The sequence below is a fragment of the Dama dama genome, chromosome 19 (genome assembly GCF_033118175.1).
Source record: "Dama dama isolate Ldn47 chromosome 19, ASM3311817v1, whole genome shotgun sequence".
NCBI lineage: Eukaryota > Metazoa > Chordata > Mammalia > Artiodactyla > Cervidae > Dama > Dama dama.
The window spans coordinates 53594045-53620596 of record NC_083699.1 but is presented as its reverse complement, the minus strand read 5'-3'; the positions used below and the strand labels follow the sequence as shown (position 1 = coordinate 53620596).

General features: G+C 39.0%; 1 protein-coding gene across 1 annotated transcript; it reads right to left on the bottom strand.

Moving 5' to 3' along the window:
- Positions 1-25662, bottom strand: LRRC58 (leucine rich repeat containing 58). The gene is made up of 4 exons (XM_061167074.1): positions 25084-25662; positions 13933-14061; positions 12293-12570; positions 1-8872 (listed from the first exon to the last, which is right to left on the bottom strand). Exons 1-4 carry the CDS (start codon positions 25581-25583, stop codon positions 8664-8666), a joined length of 1116 nt encoding a protein of 371 aa, XP_061023057.1. The 5' UTR covers positions 25584-25662; the 3' UTR covers positions 1-8663.
- Positions 25663-26552: the final 890 nt, after the last annotated feature.

The window sequence follows — 26552 nt, the reverse complement described above, 5'->3', positions numbered from 1 at the left end:
AACATTAAATCCAGTCTTTATTTATAGAAAATACCCACAGTAACATTTTAAGAATATTTTTTCTTTGAGTTTCCATGGCATCATGAGCAAGTTTACTCTTCCATTTAAATCTTCCAAATAACTAGATATTTTAAGATTGCATTATTTTTCAGATTTAAGTAATAAAATAATCATGTAATATCATAGCTAGATCTAAAAGAAACTAAGGGTAGAAATTATGCATAGTGTTTATAAAAGTGTGTAGTTGAGTTGAACATTTCTGTTTCCTAGCGAGAGAGTTTATATTTATGGAGGATCTATAGCGTTTTTATGTAGGCGGATATCTACATTTTAAAAATCTTACTTAAAAAGAAAAAAAACTTTCTTGGTATTGTTAACTTCATCCCTGCTGCTAAGGATATTAGCCACTTATCTGTGTGCATGCTAAGTTGCTTCAGTCATGTCAGACTCTTTGGGACCCCATGGACTGTAGCCCACCAGGCTCATCTGTCCATGGGATTTCCCAGGCAAGAATACTGCAGTGGATTGCCATTCCCTTCTCCAGGGGATCTTCCTGACGCAGGGATTGAACCTGAGTCTCTCATATCTCCTGACTTGACAGGTGGATTCTTTACCACTAGCACCACCTGGGAAGCCCCAGCCATTTGTTTACCTGTGGTCAAAAGCAGCAGTGCACGACTCGACGAGGTTTTCCTTACCCATGGAAAGGCTCTCCTGCTTTGTGACTTTTAAATTGAAATGTCTGACCAAGCCATCCTCTTATGAAGGTTTTTGGTCACACTGATCTGGTTTGCTGCTTTTGCATTCCACGATTCAGCAGATATTGTTAGTTGAGGCTGGCTTCAATCTGGCCAATCCACTTGAATATATCATCTTACAACCACAAAACGCTTTCAGTTCAGAAAACAGGTAACTTACAGGGAGAAGCAAAGAACATTGGATTAGTAATCACTGCTTGGTCTAAAGTAGGCATTCAATTAAAACAATTTTTTTTCCAATAGATAAATGGATTCTAGCCACAGCTCTGTCACAATTTATCTTAAGAGAACCTGGGCAAGTCACTTCTTCACTCTCACCCATTTCTTCATCTGTAAAAATCCTAGTTCACTGATCTCATTACCATGAAGGGACTTTCACAGGAGAGTAAGCACCCTTGTCGTGTAACTGAGTCATGGAGAGCTTCTATAACTATTGATGCCCAGACCCCACCTCTAGAGATCAGGTTTCAATTGGTCTGGTGATGAGGCCCTGTACTTTTGCGTATTTTGAAAGCTCCCATGGTGGTACTGTATAGTCCATGGGGTTGCAAAGAGTCGGACACGACTGAGTGACTTTCACTTTCACGGTGGTTTTAAAGCACAACCAGGGTTGAGAATAGCTGCCCAGAAATCTTTTTACATCTTTTCCTAATTGGGGAGCATTTGACCTCCTTCAGATCTGTGGTGCTAAGTCAGTCTCATGAAATGCTATCGAAGGGTACAGGACCCATGCAGGGGAATCTGTGTTTAGTTTGTTATACTCATTAAGGAGAGTAGAAATTCAATTCTGATTTGATAAAGCTAAATATCCCTTTTTCAAATCTATGTCAATTTCTTGACTTCTCTAAGGGAAAGGGTATGACAAACCCACACCAACAAACTACCAAACCAAGTCCTACTTCAGTGTCATGAAGATTAAACAAGGCACTTTTGAATGTGCTTTGTAAATATAATGAGCCATCCAAGTATGTATCGTACCAGTAAAAATGCAAAATTCTGAAGTGATAGTGTAAAATCTTATTTCCTGTCACACAACAGAGTACATATTAATTAAAGAAGGTAGCATAATGTAGTGGAGACAGCACTGACCTGGGAACCCGGAGGCTTAGATTTAAGATTCAGTCATGTGAAGTCTTGGACAAGTCTCTCTGGGCTTAAAACTTTCATCTCTCAAAAAAGCGAGTCAATTTCAGACCTCTAAGATTTCGACACCTGATGTTCAGATGGGACACATCCAAATCTCACACAGCCTCTGGAATGTACAGGCTCTCTCTTCGGTACAACAGAATTAGATGAGCCATTGAAGACATTTTTCTTTTAACACTTGCTCTAAGGAGAATATCCTCAACTGGGCAGGTTAGGGAGTTTTACCCTCAGGAAAGATCAGTTACAACTGACAATTTTTCTCTTGTGCCCTCAAATTTCTAAGCCCATCTTTATCAAGAAGTCTTCTTATATACCAACCAGGTAAAGTGCTCTAAGCCTTTTCCATTTCAGCAAATTTTAAACAATGGCTGTTTTGCAAAGTGTGTGTCTTTCCTACCCAGTCTGTTTACCATAACTCACAACCAATCATGATATTCTTCCAAATTCCAGAATCCAGAAATGTCAGTTGTTCTAGAGTCAACCAAAATAATGGCACTGGATAAGGACTGTAATATCAACGTGCTCAGTTAATACTATACTACTTTGCATTAAGATTGCTTGGTTCTGGACTAAATGCAAGAAATAACTGACTTTCCACTAGCAAAATGACCTCACCCATTTCATTTTAGAGTATGCATCTGTAAGTCTGTTAAGGCTGTGGAAGGAGGAGGAAAGGATCTGGTCTAGTTCATCTTTCATCCTTTGCATCTGGCACAGAGAATATAAATGCTTATATATGCTTAATGCATTATTCATGGATTGAAAAAATTCAATGAATAGATGAGCAATGGTACAGCAAGTAATCAGGCAAAAACCAACAGTATAAGATTTTTAAGTAAATGCTTGTCAATTAAAAGACTTTTACTTTTCCAGAATACAGAATTAGATTCCAACAAAACACTTTTAATAAAATAAGGCACAATGTTTGATAAGGCAAAATTCACACAGAGGGTTAATGTTAGATCACATTCTTGTGTGTGTCCTGGGTGGGGGGAAAGGAGGTATAGAATTTAATTAGCTTAAATATTCTGATTAGAGCATTTACCATTACAGGTAATATATAAATCTGATGCAATAAACTGTATCTTGTTCTGAAAATAAAATGTAATTATTGAGTCACATTGCTTAGTTACACTGTTACTACTGTTTTAAACATCTATATACCTATAGATAAATTAATTCACAAGATATCAAATACAGAAAATTAAGGACTCAGATAATAAGATGTAATTTAACTAAAGTAAAAGTACATTTATTTTCAATATCCTTTGTTGATACTTTAAAATTTCAAACTTTATAAAAAGTTAAAATACTGGTTATATAAAATATTTCTCCCATTATATTTTTGTTTCTCAGGAGTACAAAGTGGGCTCAGAAATGCAACAGATACCAATTACAGACACACAAGTCTTTCCATGACTGTTGTAAAGTGATTGTTGAGGTTAATACTCCTTTTCAATAACATATCAATGCCAATCATTTAAGTTAGTGAAAGGATTCTCTTAAAACACTAGTTGCAGACAGAACTAACCAATTTAGTAATGTTTCTGTTGAATCAGCAATAGTGATGTCAATCTTATCCCCAGTTTCTTCCTGTAACTGGAATTGAAAATACAATAGTTTTACCTGATTTATTCACAGCCAAAGGAAGAAAGTAACTTCTGGTAAATGCAGATAGTCTCTCCAACCATGGCTTTCTGGTATAATGGTATATAACCTTCATTATACTAACAAATTTAATATTAAGTAGATTGAATACTATCTCTTACAATAAACTGAGACTAATAAACAAGTTCTAGTTAAGTCTAGTAGCACCCAAATCAATATTACCCTGTGAAATGTTTGATAATGTGTCATGTTTGCTGTTAGTGAACTGTTATTTTCTACATCAATTTTTAGCAAATATGAACCAAGAAGAGACAGAAAAAGAACACGGATATCTACACGCAAAAATATTAAAACATACTCTCCCTTTAACCTGGTATTACAGAGAAAGCACAAAATACGCTAATATCATCTTTATATGATGCTATCAATATGCACTGGCTAGGAACTGGAAGCAGATGTATTTTCTTTATAAAGTAATATGAAAAGAGAATATACCTTTTCACTGATTTTATTTCAGGGACCCTAATCCTTCTGTGATAGTATGCCTGATTAGGATTCCATCTCCAGAAGCCCTCAACTCATAGGCATTAGGCCTGCTTTTAGGGGAAGAAGCCCTTCAGGATCACAGTCATTCTCCCTTCATTCAAAAGCAAGTGGTCACAAGACTGTCACATACAACCTGATGACACAGTTCCCCGAACTTTGGCTCTAGAAGGGGAGATTTAAGGCACACACCTCCGAAGCACGACTGAAGGCACTGCGACCTTTAAAAAGATCATGACTATAATAAAACACAAGGATGGATGCTATTAAACCCATCAGATTAATGTTACACAGAGTGCTTAATACAGGGACAGTGAAGGTCAAATACCTTTCTAAACAACGGAAAGAAGAACTACGCATTCCAGGTCATGTTGCCTAAAACCTACACAGCAGTCTTTACTGTTGTTAAATACTCAACACAACTTCAAAGCTATTTTGGACTAAATGGGGAGAAATATTTATACTGACATAATAAAATCTCTACTTTGGATGAGAAGACTATTTCTTCTCATTCAGGTAAAAATTAGGTATTTCTAAATAAATGCAGCTTTACTAATTTTTATACACTACATATATACACTATGATAACAAGTTCTGCCTACAAAGGGTCTTATTTAGAATAACTTTTTATATAAACAGCTACTGCTAAGATGCTTTGTAAGATCAAACTTTATTTGCACTAATTATTTGCCTAGTATTTTTTTCTCTTTTATATAGTGAAAAGGTAAACATTAACCAAGTGTGTACCACAAATTCCAGGTTACTGAGGTATTACTTGCTCCCTTTGGAAAGACCAAGGTTAGCTGTAAGAAAATCCTATTTGCTGGCCCTGCATTACGGCGGAGTGTAGACAATCTCCCACCAGCAGAAGCTGAAGCAATTTTGTGATAAAGGCTTCCAGATGGTAGTTAGTGGGCCACTTAGTTTCAAAACAATTTAATCTTATTTTAAAAAACTTTCTTGTCTCAAGGATCTCCCTGAGTGACTTCTCTTTCTCTGTCCTTTGTTGTTTTTAAAGATTTCTTTCACTTAACACTCCAGCAATCAGCCTTTTCCTTGTCTTCTATTTTTTTTTTTTTTTTTTTGTCTTCTGTTTAAAATTGGTATTTACAATGCATGGTAGACTTGGTCTGCAGTGGTTCCCCGCACTAGTGTGGACTGCTTTCAACTCTATATTTAACACAAAAATTTCTCAAATTTGAGGTACAGTTCATGATGCCAAGTCTTTACTTTTAAATTTGTTAACTTAAAGTTCCAAATATCAAGAATTTTAGAGTAAGAGACGCTTCCTAAATCAGCAAGCATTTAGAAGTAAAATATGAACAGTAACCCTCAGATCTACCTCTACTACACAAATACAGGGAATGCTGAGAACCCTGACTGGCTTGTCCTTTGGTCAGCCAATCCCTGGCACCATGGAAGCAAAACATTCTATTACCTAATCTTCCGATTTCCTAAAATCCTAGGACTATTTCACCAGCTCAGTTTGGTGACACTTGAGAGAACTGGATTCTAGGAATAAAGATTACTAAGAATGTTCATTTCAATTTCAAACCCGCAATGAAGAATTCCATTCTAAACACACTAATGTTCCTCCTACCCTCTTCCTTCCCCCGCTGTGAATGCTTTGGTTAAGTAGCTTTATCCACACTAAATTTTGGTCATTAAAATTGCCCAAGTGGAGCAATATCAAAAACTTACACAAAAACAAGTGACTTAGTACCTAGAGACACTATCAATTTAAATGTGCAGTTAGCTATACGACTCTGGAACTGTATCTCACTCCTGGTTAATTTTTATAGCCATCAGTTACCAAAACAAGGAAGGCAGAGAAAAGAAACAGGGAAAAGCTTAGAAATTATTAGCAGCTCTTATAAAGACTAAGTCAAGATTTAAAAAAAATAAAGAGATAAAACTGACAGCTAAAATGTAGATTTCAAGTAAAAGTAACCAAAGACAGCTGTATACTAATCAGAGATTTTCAAATGTACATACAAATATAACATTTTGCTGGAAGACATTTTGCTATATACAATGTATACATCTATATTGTGCAACAAAGACTAGACACTATTTCTGGTTGGACTGAGTTAAGCCTGTAAAAAATCAACCAGAATATCTTCTTTCCTGGAAGCTGGCAAGGTTAAGTACCATATCTACATTAGAAAATCACCCAAGCTGTTACTTAAATCAAACTGGTAACGAATTAGGAAGTAAACCTAAAGCATTTCAGCCAGAAAAAATTTGTTCCTATCAATTTTAGTCTTTTACTATGAACACATTATTTACTTTCTATGAAAATATTTTATGAATCTTACCTAAATCAATTACTGACAGAACACTTTGGGCTTGCCATTTAGGCACTGCCTAAGTCACCTTTATCTTTCAGTCTTGTATTAATAGTACGTAGTTTCGTGCATGTTAAGTCGCTTCAGCCCTATCTGACTTTTTGCGACCTTGTGGACCATAGCCCACCGGGCTCCTCTGTCCATGGGATTCTCCAGGCAAGAATACTGAAGTGGGTTACCATGCCCTCCTCCAGGGATGGAACTTGTGTCTCTTTTGTCTCCTGCACTGGGAGGTGGGTTCTTTACCTCTAGCACCACCTGGGAAGCCCAGTTGTGTGGCTCAAATGGAAAAGTAAACAAAGACTTTTTATTACTTCCATTTAATGATATAATCACCTATGTACTACTTTGCTAGGCAGTAGAAATATACTACATAACTTCTATAAACATAGAAAATTTCTGGATCAAAAGGAAAAAAGAATCTTATTACAACAGAGTGAAGGGATTCACTCCATAGCAGCGTTTCACAACTGCAGTCATGAAACTCTCATGATGTTTCATGAATTAACATATAATAAACAAACAAACTATCCTACAGTATATTCTCTTCTAAAATAAAATATATATATGACAAAAACCTAACATATGTACATATCATTATTATACAATAACCTGCTTTTAAGAAAAGGTGTGCCCAGTCATGAATCCCAGAAGTCAGAAGGGAGATCATCTGATGTTCCAATGTGTTTCAGGACTATGTCTTACTCTACAGGTAATATTCTCCAACAAACCATTATGTTATGACAAGTAAGTTATCTAATGATTGCTAGGGTGTGCTGTGTGTTTTATATTACAATGTCAACTTATAGTTGTACTATTAGTTTTTACTGCATGCTAGGTTAATAAAAATTTGGTCATTTCTACTGGCAATATGTGAAACCATTTCTCTGCTATATTTTAAGGCTGTATTAATACATTTAAAATATTTTATCATTATTTTCAAAAAGTACTCCATGGTTAAACTTGTTTTAAAAACTGTTCTACTGTGTAAAAACAATGACTGCTGTGCCCAATTTTGTTTCAATTGTTGTCGTTTCTCTAGTTTTTCTTTAAAATTGGAGGAAGTTACAATTCAGTACACACAAAGTCATATCCGACTCTGTGACCCCATGGACTGTAGCCCACCAGGATCCTCTGTCCATGGAATTCTCTAGGCAAGAATACTGGAGTGGGTTGCCATTCCCTTCTCCAGGGAATCTTCCCAATCCGGGGATCAAACCCAGGATCTCCTGCATTGTAGGCAGGTTCTTTAGTACCTGAGCCACCAAGAAAGCCCTTTTACACAGAGGCAAAGGAGCTACAGTGGACTCCTAAAACCTTTAAAATCTTTCTCCTGTTCCTTTAATGCAAGATATAAAGAAGTTTCCTACCTAACATCTCTTTTTTGTTGAAAGAAATCTGATAGATTTTTCCATCAAAACCTATTATTCTTTCTTAAGTTGAAGCTCGTTGGCTCCCCATTAAGTATAAAAGTGATTTGTTTAGACAAAAATGAAGTTAAGGTGGCTATGAGCTCAGATGTCAGATATACGTTTGTTTACCTAGCTCTGTTAAAGCATATTTTAAACCATTCTGCATAGTATGTCAGGTTATAGGCTGCTCTGGTATCATTTCTTGAATAAATTTCTAAATTCTTGTTATGATTAAGGCACTATTACAGTCACTGCTGGATTATACAAGGGTAACAACAATCACATAGAACAAAGGAGCAGAACTGAAGAGTTTTAAAACCCCACATAAGAGTTATATCCCTTCCTTTGCCAATCAGTAGCTGAGAAAGGTTTAGGTCCTATGTAACCACCTGTGAGCTTATCTGAAAAACTGTAATCTAGACACAGGGGCAATTCAAGAAAAGAGGGTTAATCCTGTTATGGTATAGCGGTCAACCTAACCTCAAGGACAACACTGATAAAAATTACAGCTGTGATAATTTCTATCTTCATGTCAACTGTCACAAGCCAAAGCACTGGTGGTTTATTATAGTACTGCTCTGCAGAATGTTCCATTCTGTTGTGTGATTCATGCAAAGCTTGAAAACTGCAAACAATCAGCTAAATTTGAAACTGCCATTCAGAGCGAATTATATTCCAAGAATCCAAACATGGAATTGGGCTTCTTCCTGCTGAATGGCGAGAAACACAAAATCTCCAACTATGCCATGGACATTTAAGATACAGTTTCTAGTGAACCTCAAAGTCTAGTCTCTTTTCTAACCACCGCTGCTCAGTCTTTTACTGTTTCACACCACCCTGCACCCTTTTCAACCAAGAAGAACTTTCTGCATTCTGTGTGCAGCCACACTAGCTTCATCTTCTGAGTCAGATTCACTCTGGGATGTGGAGCTATGAGAGGCAGAACTGCAAGGGGAAGAGCATTCTGGCGAACACAGGTAGTGCATCAGAGGGAGGCGGTATTTCCCACAGAAGTCCACAAATTTAATTTGTCTGACGCAGCAATCAAAGTAGACTCCTGGAGAGAAGGAAGAATAAGTACAAAGTAATCATTACAAAGCAAAGCAAAGAGCCACGGTTTCTTTTTTAACCCTATATTCATCACTCTGAAAAAATCTTACAGTCTTCTTTTTTGAGAATCTTAAGCAGAGGTAGTGGCTGTTTCCATAGTTGTTTATAGAAATACTGAAAGGTCTTAGAGATATCAATCTGACTACAAAGAAAAGGTCAGGAGGTTTACTTTAAAGGGAGTTGGCATTAAAAGGACACTGTTGACTCAGCTTGTTGTCTCTGGTAACTTGGTGGACAGGGACTGATAGAGATTATAGGATACCTAAAGTGCCCTTTCTCCATCCCCCAAGCCACTCCATGGTACTACCCTACAGTCAAGGAACTTAAAAAAATATAATAAAAAAAACCTACACACAAAACTCCTTTGATAATGATCTTAAAGAATTAATTGTTATACCCAAAATTTGCAGAAAGGAGATGACTGCTGGTACCCCTGTCCTTATGTAATGAAAAGGAAAAATTAAAAGTTAACCAAACGCCATCATATTTCCACAGGGTCCAACGGTACAGCTTCAAAGTTGTCTCACTGCTGATCTCAGCTGACTTTCATGCTGTTATATGCTGCGACACAGACTGAAACTAGTAATTAGCTTTCTTGATGCCTAATTTAGTGCTCCTGATCTGTGGCCCTTCAGCTAAGTAAATATACAGCTAGTGATGACAGGCAAGCAGAGACTGCTGTGTCGTGGGCTTCCGGCTGCTTCTCCTCCTGTAGGTCTCTAACTACGAAGGCTGTCACAACAGCTGCAGTATAATTGGGACACTTAGAACCCTGGGTCCCATCGCCTCTCTGGAGAAGAATCTCAATCTTTACACTCTACCTAAGATTCCTCTGTAACCAACTACTCTGTGTATATAACATATGGGACCAAAATAAAAAGATGCGGTCCAAGCAAAGGACAACTTTTCTCCTATTAATTTTTCTTCTGTTATTTCTCCATTGACTTTCTGATTTTGTGATCCTGTATTAAGTCAGTATAACTGATAGTTTAAAAAGGGAAATTCATAGTATGTTACTTTGAACAATGTAGGAAAGTGGACCAATTCAGTAAACTGATCAATCAATATTAACAATAAGTCCCCATAATGTGCTAGCTTCTAAAACAGATAGAAGTAATAAAGCATTTATAAAATTAAGCATTATAGAGTTGCTGTTGTTTAGTCACTAAGTTGTGTTTGACTCTGCAACCCCATGGACTGTAGCCCGCCAGGCTCCTCTGTTCATGGGATTTCCCAGGCAAGAACATTGGAGTGGGTTGCCATTTCCTTCTCCAGGGGATCTTTTCCACCAAGGGATTGAACCTGCATCTCTTGCATCTCCAGCACTGGCAGGAGGATTCTTAACCACTGAACCACCAGGGAGCCCAGTATAAAACAGCTGAAACAGTATAATACTATCTTGTCATTTGTAAGATCTCCAGACTATACAAAGACAAATTTTCTCACAAAATAAAAAATTACTTTTGTTTATAGAGTTCAACAACCAAGGAATCTTGAGGGGGAAAATGTCAATAGTTCACTTCAGATTATTATCTCAAATTTTAAGCTAATAATGTAAAATGTATTTTTGTTCCTAAGATAAATAACATACCAGTATACTAAAGAACTCATTAAGAAGCCATTTAAGAGAGACAGGAGAATTCTTGTAGAGGTCCATTTCTAGAAAAGAAAGAAAGTGAAGTTGCTCAGTCGTGTCCGACTCTTTGCAACCCCACGGATTGTAGTCTACCAGGGCCCTCAGTCCATGGAATTTTCCAGGCAAAAGTACTGGAATGGGTTGCAATTTCCTTCTCCAGGGGATCTTCCCAACACAGGGATTGAACCCTGGTCTCCTGCACTGCAGGCAGACGCTTTACTATCTGAGTCACCAGGGAAGGACAGATTCAGAGATTAGATACAGACTATTAAGCCTGAGGGCCTGGTGTGAGTGCTGTCTCTTGCCACTGTTAAAGCCAATTTGGAAAGGAAAACCAGAGAAAACCAAAAGCACTTCTAACTTGGCACAGCAATCTCTACTTCTAAGAATAAGTGCCCAGAAATGGCCCAGAGTAGCATCATTTTTCTTTTTTAAACTATTAGTATCCTTGACCTTTAATATTCTTTGAGAAACTTAAATCACCTTCTCTCTTTTTAACCTTGTAACACTTTTCAAGGTATAATAGGACCTTGAGAGCTGGGGAAAACCTCAGCTCTGATCATATTTATGCAGCATTTTCCTGGCACCCACATTTATCCTACAATAATAAAAACCTTCCTGTACCCCTATTAAGTTGGATTTAAAAAAAAAAAAAGTCTTTTATGAGGGAGACAAAATAAACTGACCTGTTATCGTTTACTGATTCCTCAGGCTTAATAGTCTGTATCTAATCTCTGAATCTGTCCTTCCCTGGTGACTCAGATAGTAAAGCGTCTGCCTGCAATGCAGGAGACCTGGGTTCAATCCCTGCGTTGGGAAGATCCCCTGGAGAAGGAAATTGCAACCCATTCCAGTACTGATCCCTGGCGCTTCAGGCCCTTTATAACCTGGCCTCAATGTACCTTTTACTCTTCTCTCGTTACTCCTTTAACTGTACATTTCAAATTGTTTCTCATTTGACATTTTTCTGCTTTTGTTCCCAATTTTACACTCTCCAGCTGAAAAGTTTTCTATCCTCAATCAAACCATATCAAAATTCAATTCACGTTTCAAGAACCGTCTCATCTTTTCTAGATCTAATAAACATACTCTCTCCCTCCTATGATTTCCAATAGTATTTTGGATTCCTACTTTACTCTGAGTTACATCACATTATTCATTTCTCTCCAAATGCTCTAAACTCAAGAAATCTTGAACCACGAGTTTAAAATAATATTGAATTCCAAAAGACACTCTGAAATTGGGACATGTTCACCCTATTCTCATACATTTTGAAATATACTTTACAAAGGCACCTGATACTCAGAATGCTGAGTCTAAAAAAATGTCCTTCAAATAAACATGAAAGGTAGCTAAACATTTTAGAGACTCTTCTAAAGCATTTAGAACTATTTATGCGTTGTGTTTCCCCTCATATTACCAATTTAGCTTATCCTATGATAGTTCCGTGACAGGATAAGACTTTCTGGGTATTTTGCCTTGTGTATGAATTTGAAAGTACCATGAAAAGAAGAAATGAAAGAAGAGAGGGAGGAAAGAAAGGAGGGAGGGAGGAAGGAAGGAACACAGAGAGGGTGAGATGTCTTACTATCTGGTAAAAGGGTAAAAAGATAAAGCAAACAGAAACAGAGACAAATCACCTTTCTCTGAAAGAAGACAGCTAATTATAACATTTAGATCATTAATTTAAAAATAACTAAATGAATGGGTAACAGGACACAATTAACTTACCTCCACACTTTGGGTTTGGACAATTGCTGGCTAAACTCAAGTATCTAAGAAGATTCCCAGGAAGATCATAGGGAGTGTAGGAAATATTTCGAATTTTAATGGTCCGTGCAGCTAACTCCAGGAGAGTTGGAGGATCATAGGTTAAATCTCTAACGAAACGAACAACCAGTGGGTTCCCTCGCAAACTCAGTTCTTCCAAATGAATAAGGTTGAGGATCTCTCGAGGCAGGTATGTCAGCAAGTTATTGTGAAGACTAAGGGAACGAAGTGAATGCAACCTAGAATAAAGGCAGTACAAAAATCAACAGCCATAAGCAAGGTAACTACCCAGAGAGTTAAGTGAAGAACTCAATCTCCCCATAAGAATGAGCCATTAAGGTTAATATCAATGCAACTAAAATTAAAAGATGCTGAAACTAAATTAGAGCCCAAATTTGTGTATATCATAGAATCTTAGAGAGCTCCAAATACTTAGAAAGTATTCTGTGCTAGCTGATATAAATACTAGATGTAAAGGCTTTCTTTTTTGGCATGCTTTATCATTCAGATATCTCAAAAAGCAAAGATTTCAAATGCAACAGGAATCAAGCTCTTTCACATTATCTCACTGGGTATGAATGCTACATAGCAAATATGAGTCACCAAAATTCCATAAAACCTTGGGGATCCTATGCCAAAGTAATACCCTATTTTTGATTACAGAAGAGAGGCTCAGCAACTATGGAAAACAGCATGGAAGTTCCTCAAAACATTAAAAATAGACCTGTAATATGATCCAGCAACCCCACCCCTGAACATACATTCAGATAAAACTATTATTCGAAAAGATACATGTACTGCTATTTTCACAGAAGTACTACTTGCAACAGCCAATATGTGGAACAATCTAAATGTCCATCGACAGATGAATGGATAAAGAAGATGTACTCATACACACACACACACACACAATGGAATACTACTCAGCCATAAAAAGAATGATATAATACCATTTGCAGTTACATGAATGGACCTAGATTATCATACTAAGTGAAGTAAGTCAGGAAGAGAAAGACAAATACCACATGATATCACTTACATGTGGAATCTAAAATATAACACAAATGAACATATCTATGAAACAGAATCAGACTCACAGACTTGAAAACACACTTCTGATTGCCAAGGGGAAGTACGGTAGGGGAAAGAAGGATTAGGAGTTTAGGCTTAGAAGATGCAAACTGTTACATACAAGATAAACAATAATGTCCTACTGTATAGCACAAGGAACTACATTCAATATCCTTTGATATACCATAACAGAGTAAGAAAAAGAATACATACATATGTATAACTGAATCACTCTGCTGTATAGCAGAACTTAACACAACACTGTAAATCAACTGTATGTCAATAAAATTTTTAAAAATAATAAATTTTAAAAAGAGAAAAAGAGGCTCAGTAATATTGAAGAATGTCAGAGCATTTAAAAGTAAAATTAAAAATAAGCAACCCAATTCACAGCATACCTCAGAGCTTTCTGTATCATTTACTTTGATAACACTTAATTCTTTTCCACATACAAACCATGTGGGTGAATGCTGGACAGTAATTCCTAAGCACAGATGTGTATCTACACATAAACTCCTGCAAATACTCACTGTGAAAGCTGAGGAGGCACACTCTGGATTTTGTTGTCACATAATACCAAGTAATTCAGAGAAGGCAGATTTCCTAATTCTGGTGGTATTTCTTTGATGAAGTTTCCTCCAAGATATAAACACTCTAAACTGCAAAAATAAATGAAAAAAAAAGTTGGACAAGTACCTCATTGTCTTTATTAAAATGAACACATATCATTTATCCATTCAGCAAATGGATAAATATTATTCAGGATTTCTTTGTCTATACAGTCTTTGAAGGAAGAATGCAATCTTCAGGGAGCTCGTATTTTAGGTAAACAGGCAAGACACTCCAATGTGAGACAGGATTGTAATTAAATGCAAAATAAGGCATCAGATAAGCCCAATGTGATTAAAATACCAAAATGAGCAGAACAATCCATAAATGATGTAAGGTTTAACAAGTAGAGAAATAATAAAAGGACATTAGTTCTGATTAGAAAGGATCCCAGAAGTGTTGCGACTTCAGCTGGATTATGAATTTAGCCCATTTAGGATAACAGCAGGAAAGAGGAACTTCAGGTTCCTCTTCAGGAAAGAGGGTTTTTATGGGATAATGAGTATACCTTTTGACACATGAAAGAATTCATTTTGAGGAACCCAGAGTACAGCTGGAGAAAGGCCAGATTATAGGAGCCCTGTATTCTATGCTGGTGGGTTTGGATTCAATACATTATCATTCCACTGAAGAACGGAAAAACATGCTTAACTTTATATTTCTTCTTTGCTCTTATTATAGCAACTGTAAACTTCAGAGGCTAACTAAACAAATTATGCAAAACTGAACCAGTATTATGAAATTAAAGTTCCGGTTAATCATCTTATTTTCTAATAATGCTAACAATATTTTAGACACAGCATATATAGAACCAAAATGTACTGCTACTCCTTGTGGTGATGACCGGTAGACAGGCTCTCGCCAAAACTTTCTGGAGCAGCGGGAGCAGAGGTGGCACAATCAGTTCTTGCTGTATACCTAAAACACAGACATACAGATCTTCTCCATTACTATGTTATTTTGTCTTCCTGCTATATCTGCTAACTCAGTAGACACTATCATTCTTTTAAGATAACTTTAAATGCAGGGAAAAATAAGTCTACTCAGTTCAGTTCAGTCACTCAGTCGTGTCCAATTCACCCAAACTCGTGTCCATTGAGTCAGTGATGCCATCCAACCATCTCATCCTCTGTTGTCCCCTTCTCCTCCTGCCTTCAATCTTTCCCAGCACCAGGGTCTTTACAAATGAGTCAGCTCTTCGCATCAGGTGGCCAAAGTATTAGAGTTTCAGCTTCAACATCAGTCCTACCAATGAACACCCAGGACCGATCTCCTTTAGGGTGGACTGGTTGGATCTCCCTGCAGTCCAAGGGACTCTCACGAGTCTTCTCCAGCATCACAATTAGAAAGCATCAATTCTTTGGGACTCAGCCTTCTTTATGGTCCAATTCTCACATGCATACATGACTACTGGAAAAAATCATAGCTTTGACTATATGCACCTTTGTCGGCAAAGTGATGTCTTTGCTTCTGCTTGTCATAGCTTTCTATCCAAGGAAGAAGAGTCTTTTTAATTTCATGACTGTAGTCACCATCTGCAGTGATTTGGGAACCCAAGAAAATAAAATCTGTCACTGGCTGCACTTTTCTCCCTTCTATTTGCCATGAAGTGACAGGACTGGGTATAATGATGCTATTTTTTTTTTTTTTTTTCTTTAATGTTGAGTTTCAAGCCAGCTTTTTCACTTTCATCTTTCGTCCTCATCAAGAGGCTCTTCAGTTCCTCTTCACTTTCTGCCATTAGAGTGGTTGCATATCTAAGGCTGTTGATATTTCTCTTGGCAATCCTGATTCCAGCCTGTACCCTGCATATTAGTTAAATAAACAGGGTGACAATATACAGCCTTATTGCATCCCTTCCCAATTTTGAACCAGTCTGTTGCTCCATGTCCATTTCTAACTGTTGCTTCCTGACCCACGTACAGGTTTCTCAGGAGATAGGTTAGGTGTCTGGTACTCCCATTTCCTTAAGAACTTTTCACAATTTATTATGATCCACACAGGCTTTAGCATAGTCAATGAAGCAGAAGTAGATGCTTTTGTGGAATTCCCTTGCTCTCTCCATGGTCCAACAATTGTTGGCAATTTTATCTCTGGTTCCTCTGCCTCTTTGAAACCCAGCTTGTACATGTGGAAGTTCTCAATTCACACACTGCTGAAGCCTAGCTTGAAGGATATTGAGCATAACCTTGTGTAATGAGCACAACTGTATGGTAGCTTGAACATTCTTCAGCACTGCCCTTCTTTGGGACTGGAATAAAAACCAACCTTTTCCAATCCTGTGGCCATTGCTGAGCCTTCCAAATTTGCTGACATATTGAATGCAGCACTTTCACAGCATCATCAGCATCATCTTTTAGGATTTGAAATAGCTCAGCTGGAATACCATCACCTCCACTAGCTTTGTTCATAGTAATGCTTCCTGAGGACTGCTTGACTTCACACTCTAGGATGCCCGGCTGAAGGTGAGTGACCACACCATCATGGTTATCCAGGTCATTAGGACCTTTTTTGTGTAGTTCTTCTGTGTATTTTTGCCATGTCTTTTTAATCTCTTCTGCTTCTATTAGGTCCTTACCATTTCTGTCCTTTATTATGCCCATCCTTGCATGAAAAGTTCCCCTGATATCTCCAATTTTCTTCAAGAGATCTCTAGTCTTTCCCATTCTATTGTTTTCCTCTGTTTCTTTACATTGTTCATAAAAGAAGGCATTCTTGTCTCTCCTTGCTATTCTCCAGAACTCTGCATTCAGTAGAGTACACTGGAAGGTCAAAAAAGGTTTATCTTAAGAGGTGACACTTGAATGGAGATCTGATTGAAATGACTGAGGGAGTACAAATCTCTGAGGTGGAAAAAAGCTTGGTGTGCTGTGAAAGAGCAACACAGCCAGTGTGGGTACATCAGGGTGACAGAAGGGGTTTAGTGGAGGGTGGCGAAGTTAGAAAGGTAGCCTGGGAAAGCCAGATCACAGAGGACCTTCAGGCCTTAGCAAGGATTTTGAATTTATCCTAGGTAGAAGGGGTGTGAACAAAGGCTAGTTGTGTAACTTGACTCACACTTTAGAAGGATCACTTCAGTTACTGTATGGAAAACAGTAGAAGTGGCAGGGAGAGGTGAGTACAGTGGGAGGGGTGAGAGCAGGAAGACCAGACTGGAACCTATGGCAGTCAACTTCAGATGTAAAATGGTAGAGAGATGCTTGGTACATCTTTTTCTACCCTTTAACTTTAAACCTACTGAGGTATTTCTATTTTAAGTAAAACTCTCATAAAACAGTGCACAACTTGAATGTTGATGTGTTTGCCCTGGTGTTTTCTATTACCATGGTGTATCTCAATATCTTTTCCCCAACAGCCTGCTTTTGGCTGTGTCCATCAAGTTTCCTTTTGTCTCATTCCTCCTTTATTATCTTGAATTGTATGTGCCACATCTATTTTGTTAGTAGTTACCCCTTCAATTTCCTTTGCCCTTCTTCTAACTTCCAAACACACATCCATGCTCCCTTCTCTGTCATCTTCATATTATCATCTTGAATTAATTCTACCTTGATTTGAAAATAAACTAAAATTTATTCCCAATCAATAATTACTCAGAATCATCAGTAAGTTTTATCAATTTCTCTGTTTACCACTGTTTTTGGCAGTTGCTATTTCTTTTAAAGTTCATTTTTCTTAGAGCACATCCTTTAGAAGTTCTTTCAGTATGGACTCACAGTTGTTCATCTTTTAGTCCTTTATCTCAGATTTTTTTTTTTAATCTCTGATGTTTTTATATTTTCCCTTCACACCTGAATAATAGCTTGGCTGGGCATAAAATTCTAGGTTGACAAATACTTTTCCTTAGCACAAGGAAGATACTGTTCTACTATCTTATTACAGCCCATATTACTATTATTCTTTGACGGTAATCTGTTTTACTTCTTATTAGGAGTTTTCATGACCTTTTTTCTTTATCCTTACTGTTCTAAAGGCTTTTTTTATGCTGTATCAAGATACCAGTTTAGAGTGCTCTCTTTCTTTAATTGTGGGAAATTCTCAACTACTATTACTTCTGGCACTGCCTTTCCTATATTCTCTCTATTCTCTTTCTGGAATTCCTAGCAAATAGCACTTTGAACTTCAGGATCTATTTTCCACCTCTGTTAACATTTCTTTCATAGTTTCTACTTCTTTATCTTTTTGTGTGGCATTTCAGAGTGTCTCAGTAATCTCTTTATGCTTACTGATTCACGGCTCACCAGCTGACTTCAGTCTGCCAATCAGCCCACTGAGTTCCTAGTCAGATATTTTTATTTCTAGAAATTCCAATTGGGGTTTTCATAGTTATCAGTTTTAAAAGTTCTTCTGTTTTTTTTTTTGCACTGATGAAGTTCCCTCCTTTATCTTCTGAAGTTAGGAAATAAACTTAAAGTCCTTTATAGGCTGCCTTATACATATTTTCTCAGATAAAATTTCTTCTATTTGTTGATTTTCTTATCTGTATTTCATAATCTCAGATTTCCTTGATGTATGGTGATTCAAAGAGCCAATTTGAATCTGAATCTCTGTCATTTAAAAAATATATTTATGATACCTCTTTTCTATTCTTATTGGGTGAATCTTTTCAAGACTGCATTTCTCTCTTTAGATTTACAATGCTCAGTAAAAGTAAACAGAAAACTTTAATCCTGACAGCCTATTTTATTTTTCTCTTTTAAGTATCATCTTGTGGCAAAAATCAACAGTCTGGATACAAAACTGAATTCTCCTACATGTAAGTGCTTAAGCACTGGTGAAAGAGGTTCCTAGGCAAGATTTTTTTTATCTTACACATTATGGTATAAGCTATTTCTCAGTTACTTAGAAATTTCTATTTTTCAAACATGACAGCTACCAGAATAGAATGGAATGGAATAGAGTAGAGTAGAAAAGAATATTTGGAATCCAAAACAGAAACTTCTCTGGAAAAAACACTTTTTACTGAGACCACTAAGAAAAAATTTTTTTAGCATACTGGGAAGTCCTTTTATAAAGGATCTGACAGTAAAATAACAACTTGCAATTTAGTCTAGTGAGGAAGAAAAGAAAAGAAAGTGATGAAAGGGACAAGTGAATCTGACAGCAAATATAAATATGGTCCTTTCTATACATTTAAGTCAGGAACTAAGAGAAACTACCATCTGGTAGCCAGTTACTACTTAGTGTTTTCTCTTTGTGTTTTGGAGTTGGTGGGGAAGTACACAGAAAGGATGCCAAACTTTTAATAGTTAACGTGACTTTGGCAGAAAAAGATATGATGTCCCAAAATATAACCAAATCCATGATTTCAAAACCATATGAATCTCTTTGCAACTGATGGGTATCATTAATTAGCATATACAATCAGCATATTAAATTTACATTTTTAGGTTTATGTACCACTTCCAAACTCAAATAATTTCCAAAATTCTTGAACTTAAAGCTTTTCAATGATTTGTGGGAATTACATTTCTAAAACACACTCTACTATTTCCAAACATGCTTTTCTATAAGGATAAAGGAAACTACTGTAGAATTTAAAGCAAAACTGTAGTGTTTATGTTTAAAAGTTCTTGTTTTTGTCAACATTGCACGTCTGTCAATCAGCCTTGAAACAACTCTATTCTTTTGGTGTTTGACAAAAAAACAAAAATCAGGAAAGTCATTCTCAAAATTTAGAGAGTTCTTCCTTTCATTGTTGTTTAGGGTTAACAGGCCAACCTTAAATTTGTTTCCTGAAGAGTATCTCACCTCTCCAATCCTTAGGGATACTGGGTGCCTTTCTTCTAGGAAGCCCAGTGACCCACTAGAAAAATACACTAGGCTCCCCTCAGTGCCAAACAACTTAAACACAGGTGTAAGTAGGACATGTTTTGTTTTTCCATCCAAACAAAAATCATGTTAAATATAACAAATATATACATGAGTCCTATATTATGGTTGGTAACATGGAGATGGACTTAAGACAGACTGGTTCATAAAGATGCAGAAAACAGAAAATAAGAGAACAGAAAGCTAAGAATCATACACTTGTGGATCAAGAAAGTTGTTTTCCTGAGGTAGCACGTTCCGACTAAATGATTTTCAAATACTCACCACAGGCTTTTAAAGTACATTATATGTTCAAAAGCAGAAGCACAAATGTAGGAATCATTTCTTGGTATTTGCCCCAGACTAACGCATTGAAAGAAAGAAGCCAGAAGGAAGAATTGAGAGCCAGTGAAAAACTCAGTATGTGACTCTAATGGGGTAAAGAGTTTTGATTTAAATTTTACTGCATTCTTTTATCATCTGGTTGAGTCATCTCTTTTTGTAAGATATCAACCTATTGCAGCTAGCTTCAAAACATTCCAGGACATTAATATTTAGTTTTTATTTCTATCACAATTCTCATATTTTTAATTTCTAAAGCAACCTGGAAAAGGTCAGTTTTCATTCCAATCCCTAAGAAAGGCAATGCCAAAGAATGCTCAAACTACTGCACAACTGTACTCATCTCACACGCTAGTAAAGTAATGCTGATAATTCTCCAAGCCAGGCTTCAGCAATACGTGAACCGTGAACTTCCAGATGTTCAAGCTCGTTTTAGAAAAGGCAGAGGAACCAGAGATCAAATTGCCAACATCTGCTGGATCATGGAAAAACCAAGAGAGTTCCAGAAAAACATCTATTTCTGCCTTATTGACTATGCCAAAGTCTTTGACTGTGTGGATCACAATAAACTGTGGCAGATTCTGAAAGAGATGGGCATACCAGACCACCTGACCTGCCTCTAGAGAAACCTGCATGCAGGTAAGGAAGCAACAGTTAGAACTGGACACGGAACAACAGACTGGTTCCAAATAGGAAAAGGAGTACATCAAGGCTGTATATTGTCACCCTGCTTATTTAACTTATATGTAGAGGACATCATGAGAAATGCTGGACTGGAGGAAGCACAAGCTGGAATCAAGATTGCCGGGAGAAATATCAATAACCTCAGATATGCAGATGACACCACCCTTATGGCAGAAAGAGAAGAACTAAAGAGCCTCTTGATGAAGGTGAAAGAGGAGAGTGCAAAAGTTGGCTTAAAACTCAACATTTAAAAAAAAAAAAAAACTCAACATTTAGAAAACTAAGACCATGGCATCTGATCCCATTACCTCATGGCAAATAGATGGGGAAACAGTGGAAACGGTGTCAGACTTTATTTTTTGGGGCTCCAAAATCATTGCAGATGGTGACTGCAGCCATGAAATTAAGAGACGCCTACTCCTTGAAAGGAAAGTTATGACCAACCTAGACAGCATATTAAAAAGCAGAGATATTGTCAACAAAGATCCGTCTAGTCAAGGCTATGGTTTTTCCAGTGGTCATGTATGGATGTGATAGTTGGATTGTGAAGAAAGCTGAGCGCTGAAGAATTGATGCTTTTGAACTGTGGTGTTGGAGAAGACTCTTGAGAGTCCCTTGGACTGCAAGGAGATTCAACCAGTCCATCCTAAAGGAAATCAGTCCTGAATATTCATTGGAAGGTCTGATGTCGAAGCTGAAACTCCAATACTTCGGCCACCTGATGCAAAGAACTGACTCATCTGAAAAGACCCTGATGCTGCAAAAGATTGAAGGCGGGAGGAGAAGGGAACGACAGAGGATGAGATGGTTGGATGGCATCACCAACTCAATGGACATGAATTTGAGTAAACTCTGGGAGTTGGTGATGGATAGGGAGGCCTGGCCTGCTGCAGTCCAGGGGTTGCAAAGAGTCAGACACAACTGAGCAACCAAACTGACTGACTGAAAGCCACATCAGGCTTTCAGTGAAAGTCTGTGAAAGAGGTCATGGTCAAAACAAGAATTATACCTACTTTTCCAACATTGTAAGAACAAAACCAAGTTTCTCCATATATTAGCTGAACAGTTACTATACCTACTTGTTGAATAAGAACTTCATATTTTGATGGAAAGAATCTACATCCACAACCTCATGATTCACATTGAGCCTAATTTACTCCAGGGGAATGAAGCTAATCATAAAAATAGGATTTTCACCTTCTACTTATTTGTTATTCTTCAAAGTCATCTTTCAGAAACCACTTTTTAAAAATTTTATCACTAGGATCAACTGAGTACAGGAAACAAACATCAAGATAAACTGCTAAATTTGGAGGATCAACTCCACCAATTAAGCCAGGAGTATTTATTTGTTATTCCCTCCTGGAAGGATGGAAGGTGGGGAAAAAGGGAACCTTTACATGGATTATATACTTTGCATTATTTTTTAAATTGTTAAAGAGGGCAGATATATTCCAAGTATCCAGAAACACCTCAATTGGTTTTAAAAGCAACTTAGCACAATACACAAAACACATCAAGGTTACCAATGAGGTCGAGGGAGCCCACGTATATTCTAAGAGAAAATGGTGTTCTTGGGCAGGTACCTTAGTTAGAGTTTGAGTAACCAAACTTTTGCCTCTCCTTTTTTGAAGCTTTAATGTATTATTTCAGTACTAAGCAGCCTACGAGGATTGAACCACATGAATCACACTGTCACTGTTTGGCCTCAAGCAAATCACTGATACTAAATCTCAGTTTCTTCATCTGTAAAAAGAGGGTGAATCAGGACAAATGCCTAGGCTGTCTCTGCTTCTAAGAGTATAGCATTTCTACATGACCCTTTCAGCCTACATTTGACTAGTGTCTATATTTGGAGCATATAATCTAAACATTTACTGATTCTTATCAGTAAAAAGAAATAGAGCATACAATTGGAAAGTGAAAACACTGACTTAAAAGCATCTACACACAATTGGAGACAAAAACCACACATAGTGGTCCAGAAAATGAGATCAATCAGGAAAATGGCTTTAGCCACAGTCCTGATCTGACTCAAGAGAACAGCAGTCAGAAGAATTAGGTTCTAGCCCTACTCTGTCACTGTGAGAAATTCATGTGTTTGAAGTCAGAGATCCCAAAGGTCAAATCCAGTTCTACCACTTATTGGCTTTGTTATATGAAGATGTGACTTCTCAGGGCCTCAGTTTCTTCCTCGCCTCACAGAAACATTGTGAAAATTAAAAAGCATATTCAGAGGACCTACCACAAGGCCTGCTGCATTTTAAGTATTTAAAAAAAAACAGGACTTTTGCCTACCTTTTCTCCCATGTGATGGAAATAATGTTTATCCTGAGTTTTCCTTAGTACGTTTAAAAAAAAATTCAAATGAGAATGTTGTAACTACATAACATCAAAATTAGAAAGAACAAGGTCTGACAATTTTACATTTAAATCCCTCTCCAGCTCTATTTCTTACTATGTCTCCTAGCATTACCCTAGTATAAGCCACCATCATCTCTCATTCTAGTAGAAGAGACTCCTTCCAACCAGCCCTCAAAGTCTCTTCTCAGCTCTTTACTCCCTCCCCACTCTATTCCTGCACAGCAATAAGACAGCCATGCTTTTATAAAACTCAGGTGTACTTCGAATAAAATCCAAGCTTTACCATGGCCTTCAAGTTATGACATGGCCTAGGATATGGTCCAAATTTATATTTGCCACCTTTCCTGTTGCTTACTTTCTCACTATGCTCCAGTACAATGACCTCCTTTCAAAATTTTGGCCTTCAGTCCTTCTTGCCTCTGGGTTTTCACGTGCACTGTTCCTTCAGCCTGGACTGATCCCATCCCATCCTCTCCTGCTTAACTCCTAACTCTACCTTTAAAAGTTCACCTCAAACGTTACTTGCTCAAACCAAACGAAGTTACTTCATTTCAACGCACTCCTACTTCTTCACAGAACTTCTAACAATTGTAATTAGACAATGAAGTTAACAGCTGTTTAACCTCTCCTCTGTTACAATGCTCCAGGAGGGTAGGATCCCTTTCATCACTGGATCCCCAGCACCTAGGACAGTGCCTGACACAGGGTAGGTACTCCATAAAAATCTGCTGGGGGGTAAACAAAGGGACATCTTGTCCAAGCGCCTTTCTTTGCAGATTAGGAAACTGTAGTCAGGATACGGTAAGGGACTTGCCTAAGCCTGGGACACCAAGAGTTCTTACTCTCAGGTCAGTGTTTTTTCCACTACACTTAACTCTGAGGTCCCTTTCAGCTCTAATATCTGGTTATCTCAGAAAACTCAATAAAGGATGCAAAAACACTTTATAGACAGTAGTTACTTTTCTTTCACTTTGGACAAAACACTTGCTCTTGCTTTATTTCCCACTTTACTGAAGGGACCTTTGTTATTTCTCTGCTTCCTTCTTCCATTTAATTCAACATATATTTACTGAATAATCCAGTCGATGAGGCAGATCTGTAAACACGGAGTTATAATCAATAAGGTTAAATGCAATGGCAGGGTGCATGAGGTACAAAAGAAGTACAGTTTAGACAATAACTAATTGTCCAGGAAGCAGTACAGGAAGGAAACAAAGAAATGGCCTTCAAAACAAGTTTTGAAGGGTGATCAGGAGTTTGCCAAAGTGCAAGCAACATTCCAGACAAATGTAACAGCAGCACAGAGGCACTGTACCCATTCAACACATTATTTAGTCAGTGCCTACAAGGTAAAGTGCACAGATTAGGGAACTCCACAAATACTGGAATACCACAAAACCACAAATTGCTGGTATCGCTACAGAGAGGACGGATGGAGCAGGAAATGTCGTGAAAAACAAGGATCAGCTCCGAGCACCTTGTATGTCACGCCACAAAGCATAAACATTGGTTTATAGGCATGGAAAACCACCCAAGACTTCGGAGTGAAGTGACAACCGCGGATTTACATTTGTTAAGAGTGTGTGCTCGGTTCGGTCACTCCCCCAGACCCCAGAAAGACGACAGAAAAACTGTCTTGAAAATCTGCACAGGGCAAACACAACAAACCAAATGCTGCTGTCACACCCATGACCTTATTAGATCTCCACTCCAACTCGACGAGCTGGAAGGGCAGCACTCGCAGTTAAAGAGTTCAAAAAGAGCCTGGACTAAAGACGGGTACGTGATCCCACGGCGCCAAGACCCGATGAGGGGCTCCGGAGCTCCCGGACCCCGTCCCGGGCCTCCCTACTGTCAGGAAGGCACCCACTCACCTCCTCAAGTTCTCGATCTCGGCCGGGATGCTCTGAAGCTGGTTGCCGCCGAGGCTGAGGGTCTGCAGCGCGCGCAGCTCCAGCAGCGAGGTGGGCACCTCCTGGAAGCAGTTCCCGCTGAGGTTAAGCACCTGGAGGCTACGGCAGAGCGGCGACTGGGCCAGGCCCTTGGGGAGGGCACCCGGCCCGCCGAGCCGGTTGTTCTTGGCCAGCAGCGTGCGCAGGCCGCGCAGCGCCAGCAGCTCCGGCCCTAGCGCGGTCAACGCGTTGCCGCTCACGTCCAACAGCTGGAGGTGCGGGAAGCCGCTGCCCAGCGCCCGCGGCAGCGACACCAGACGGTTGTGCGGTAGCAGCAGCCGCAGCAGCGCCTCCCGCGCGCCGCGCCGCTCCTCGCCCCGCGCCTCCAGCTCCGACTCCAGCGTCTCGAGAGACACGCTGAGGCGAGACAAGTTCAGTTCGGCCTCCCCGGCTGTGGCCACAGCCGCTCCAGCCTCCTCCATCCCGGCCGCCGCAGAGGGCCGCGCTCGACCCACAGGCCGGGAGCTCCGTGGCGCCCCGGAACCTGAACCTCCGGCTGCGTCGGAAGTGGCGCGGGCGGGCGCTAACCCCGCGCGCCCCCGCCGAGTCACGCGACGCGAGGCGGCGGGGTGCGCGCGCCGCTCGGGGGCCGGGCTCCGCCTCACGCGGCACACGGCGCGCGGTGCGGTCGGGGCGCTCCGGCAGGGGCGGAGACCCGGCGTCCTTGGCGCTACCCAGTTACCCTAGGAATCCGGCAGTGTGTGGGCAGCCGCGCTTTATAGTCTTTGGCGTCGGCTGACCTGCCTCCGGGGTCCAGGACCGCCTCGGTAAACAGCCCGAGGACAGTTTAGTTGTTTTCACTTTGAGGGTTCGCGCGTCACGGTGCACCGCCTTCTTGGTTCCTACCCAGTTTAGGAGTGGGCCCCCTGGTCTGCGGGATTCAGCGAGCGCTCAGGAATGTAGTCGTGATTCAGCTCCGTGACTGCAAGGCCCAGGAATTTCAAGTCCCGGGATTAACCAAGACGACTTTGAAGGGCGGAGGCAGCTGGACTAAAAATCAGAACTCTAGGTTCTTACCTGGGGTTCAGCTCTTAAATAGCCTTATTTTCTTGGACAAGGGATTTAATTTCATTTTCACCACCCATAAAATGTGGATAATCTTTGCCCTCCTTGCCCTACAGCATTTTTAAAAGGAATGTGTATCAAATAAGGGCCTTTCGCCATTTTAGCTGTACTTCTGTAGGTTTTTTGGTTTAAGTTGAAGTGGCTGGAAATCAATCTGGGAGCCATGGAGGAGTTTTAGTTAACTCGGGACAGACAGTTCGAAGTAATTGATCAGCTAACGAACGCGGAAAGCATTGTGGATTGCCATTTCCTTTTCCAGATTGATGTTTTACTTCAGGTCAAAAACCACAATTTAACTGAAAATCTACACTCTGGCTTTAAGTCAG

Excerpts from the sequence above, each read along its gene's own strand:
- LRRC58 (XM_061167074.1), bottom strand. The coding sequence starts at position 25,583 with ATGGAGGAGGCTGGAGCGGCTGTGGCCACAGCCGGGGAGGCCGAACTG. Across the intron at positions 14,062-25,083 it reads GAGATCGAGAACTTGAGGAG|TTTAGAGTGTTTATATCTTG; the intron begins GTGAGTGGGTGC and ends TTATTTTTGCAG. Across the intron at positions 8,873-12,292 it reads TCCAAACCCAAAGTGTGGAG|GAGTCTACTTTGATTGCTGC; the intron begins GTAAGTTAATTG and ends CCTTCTCTCCAG.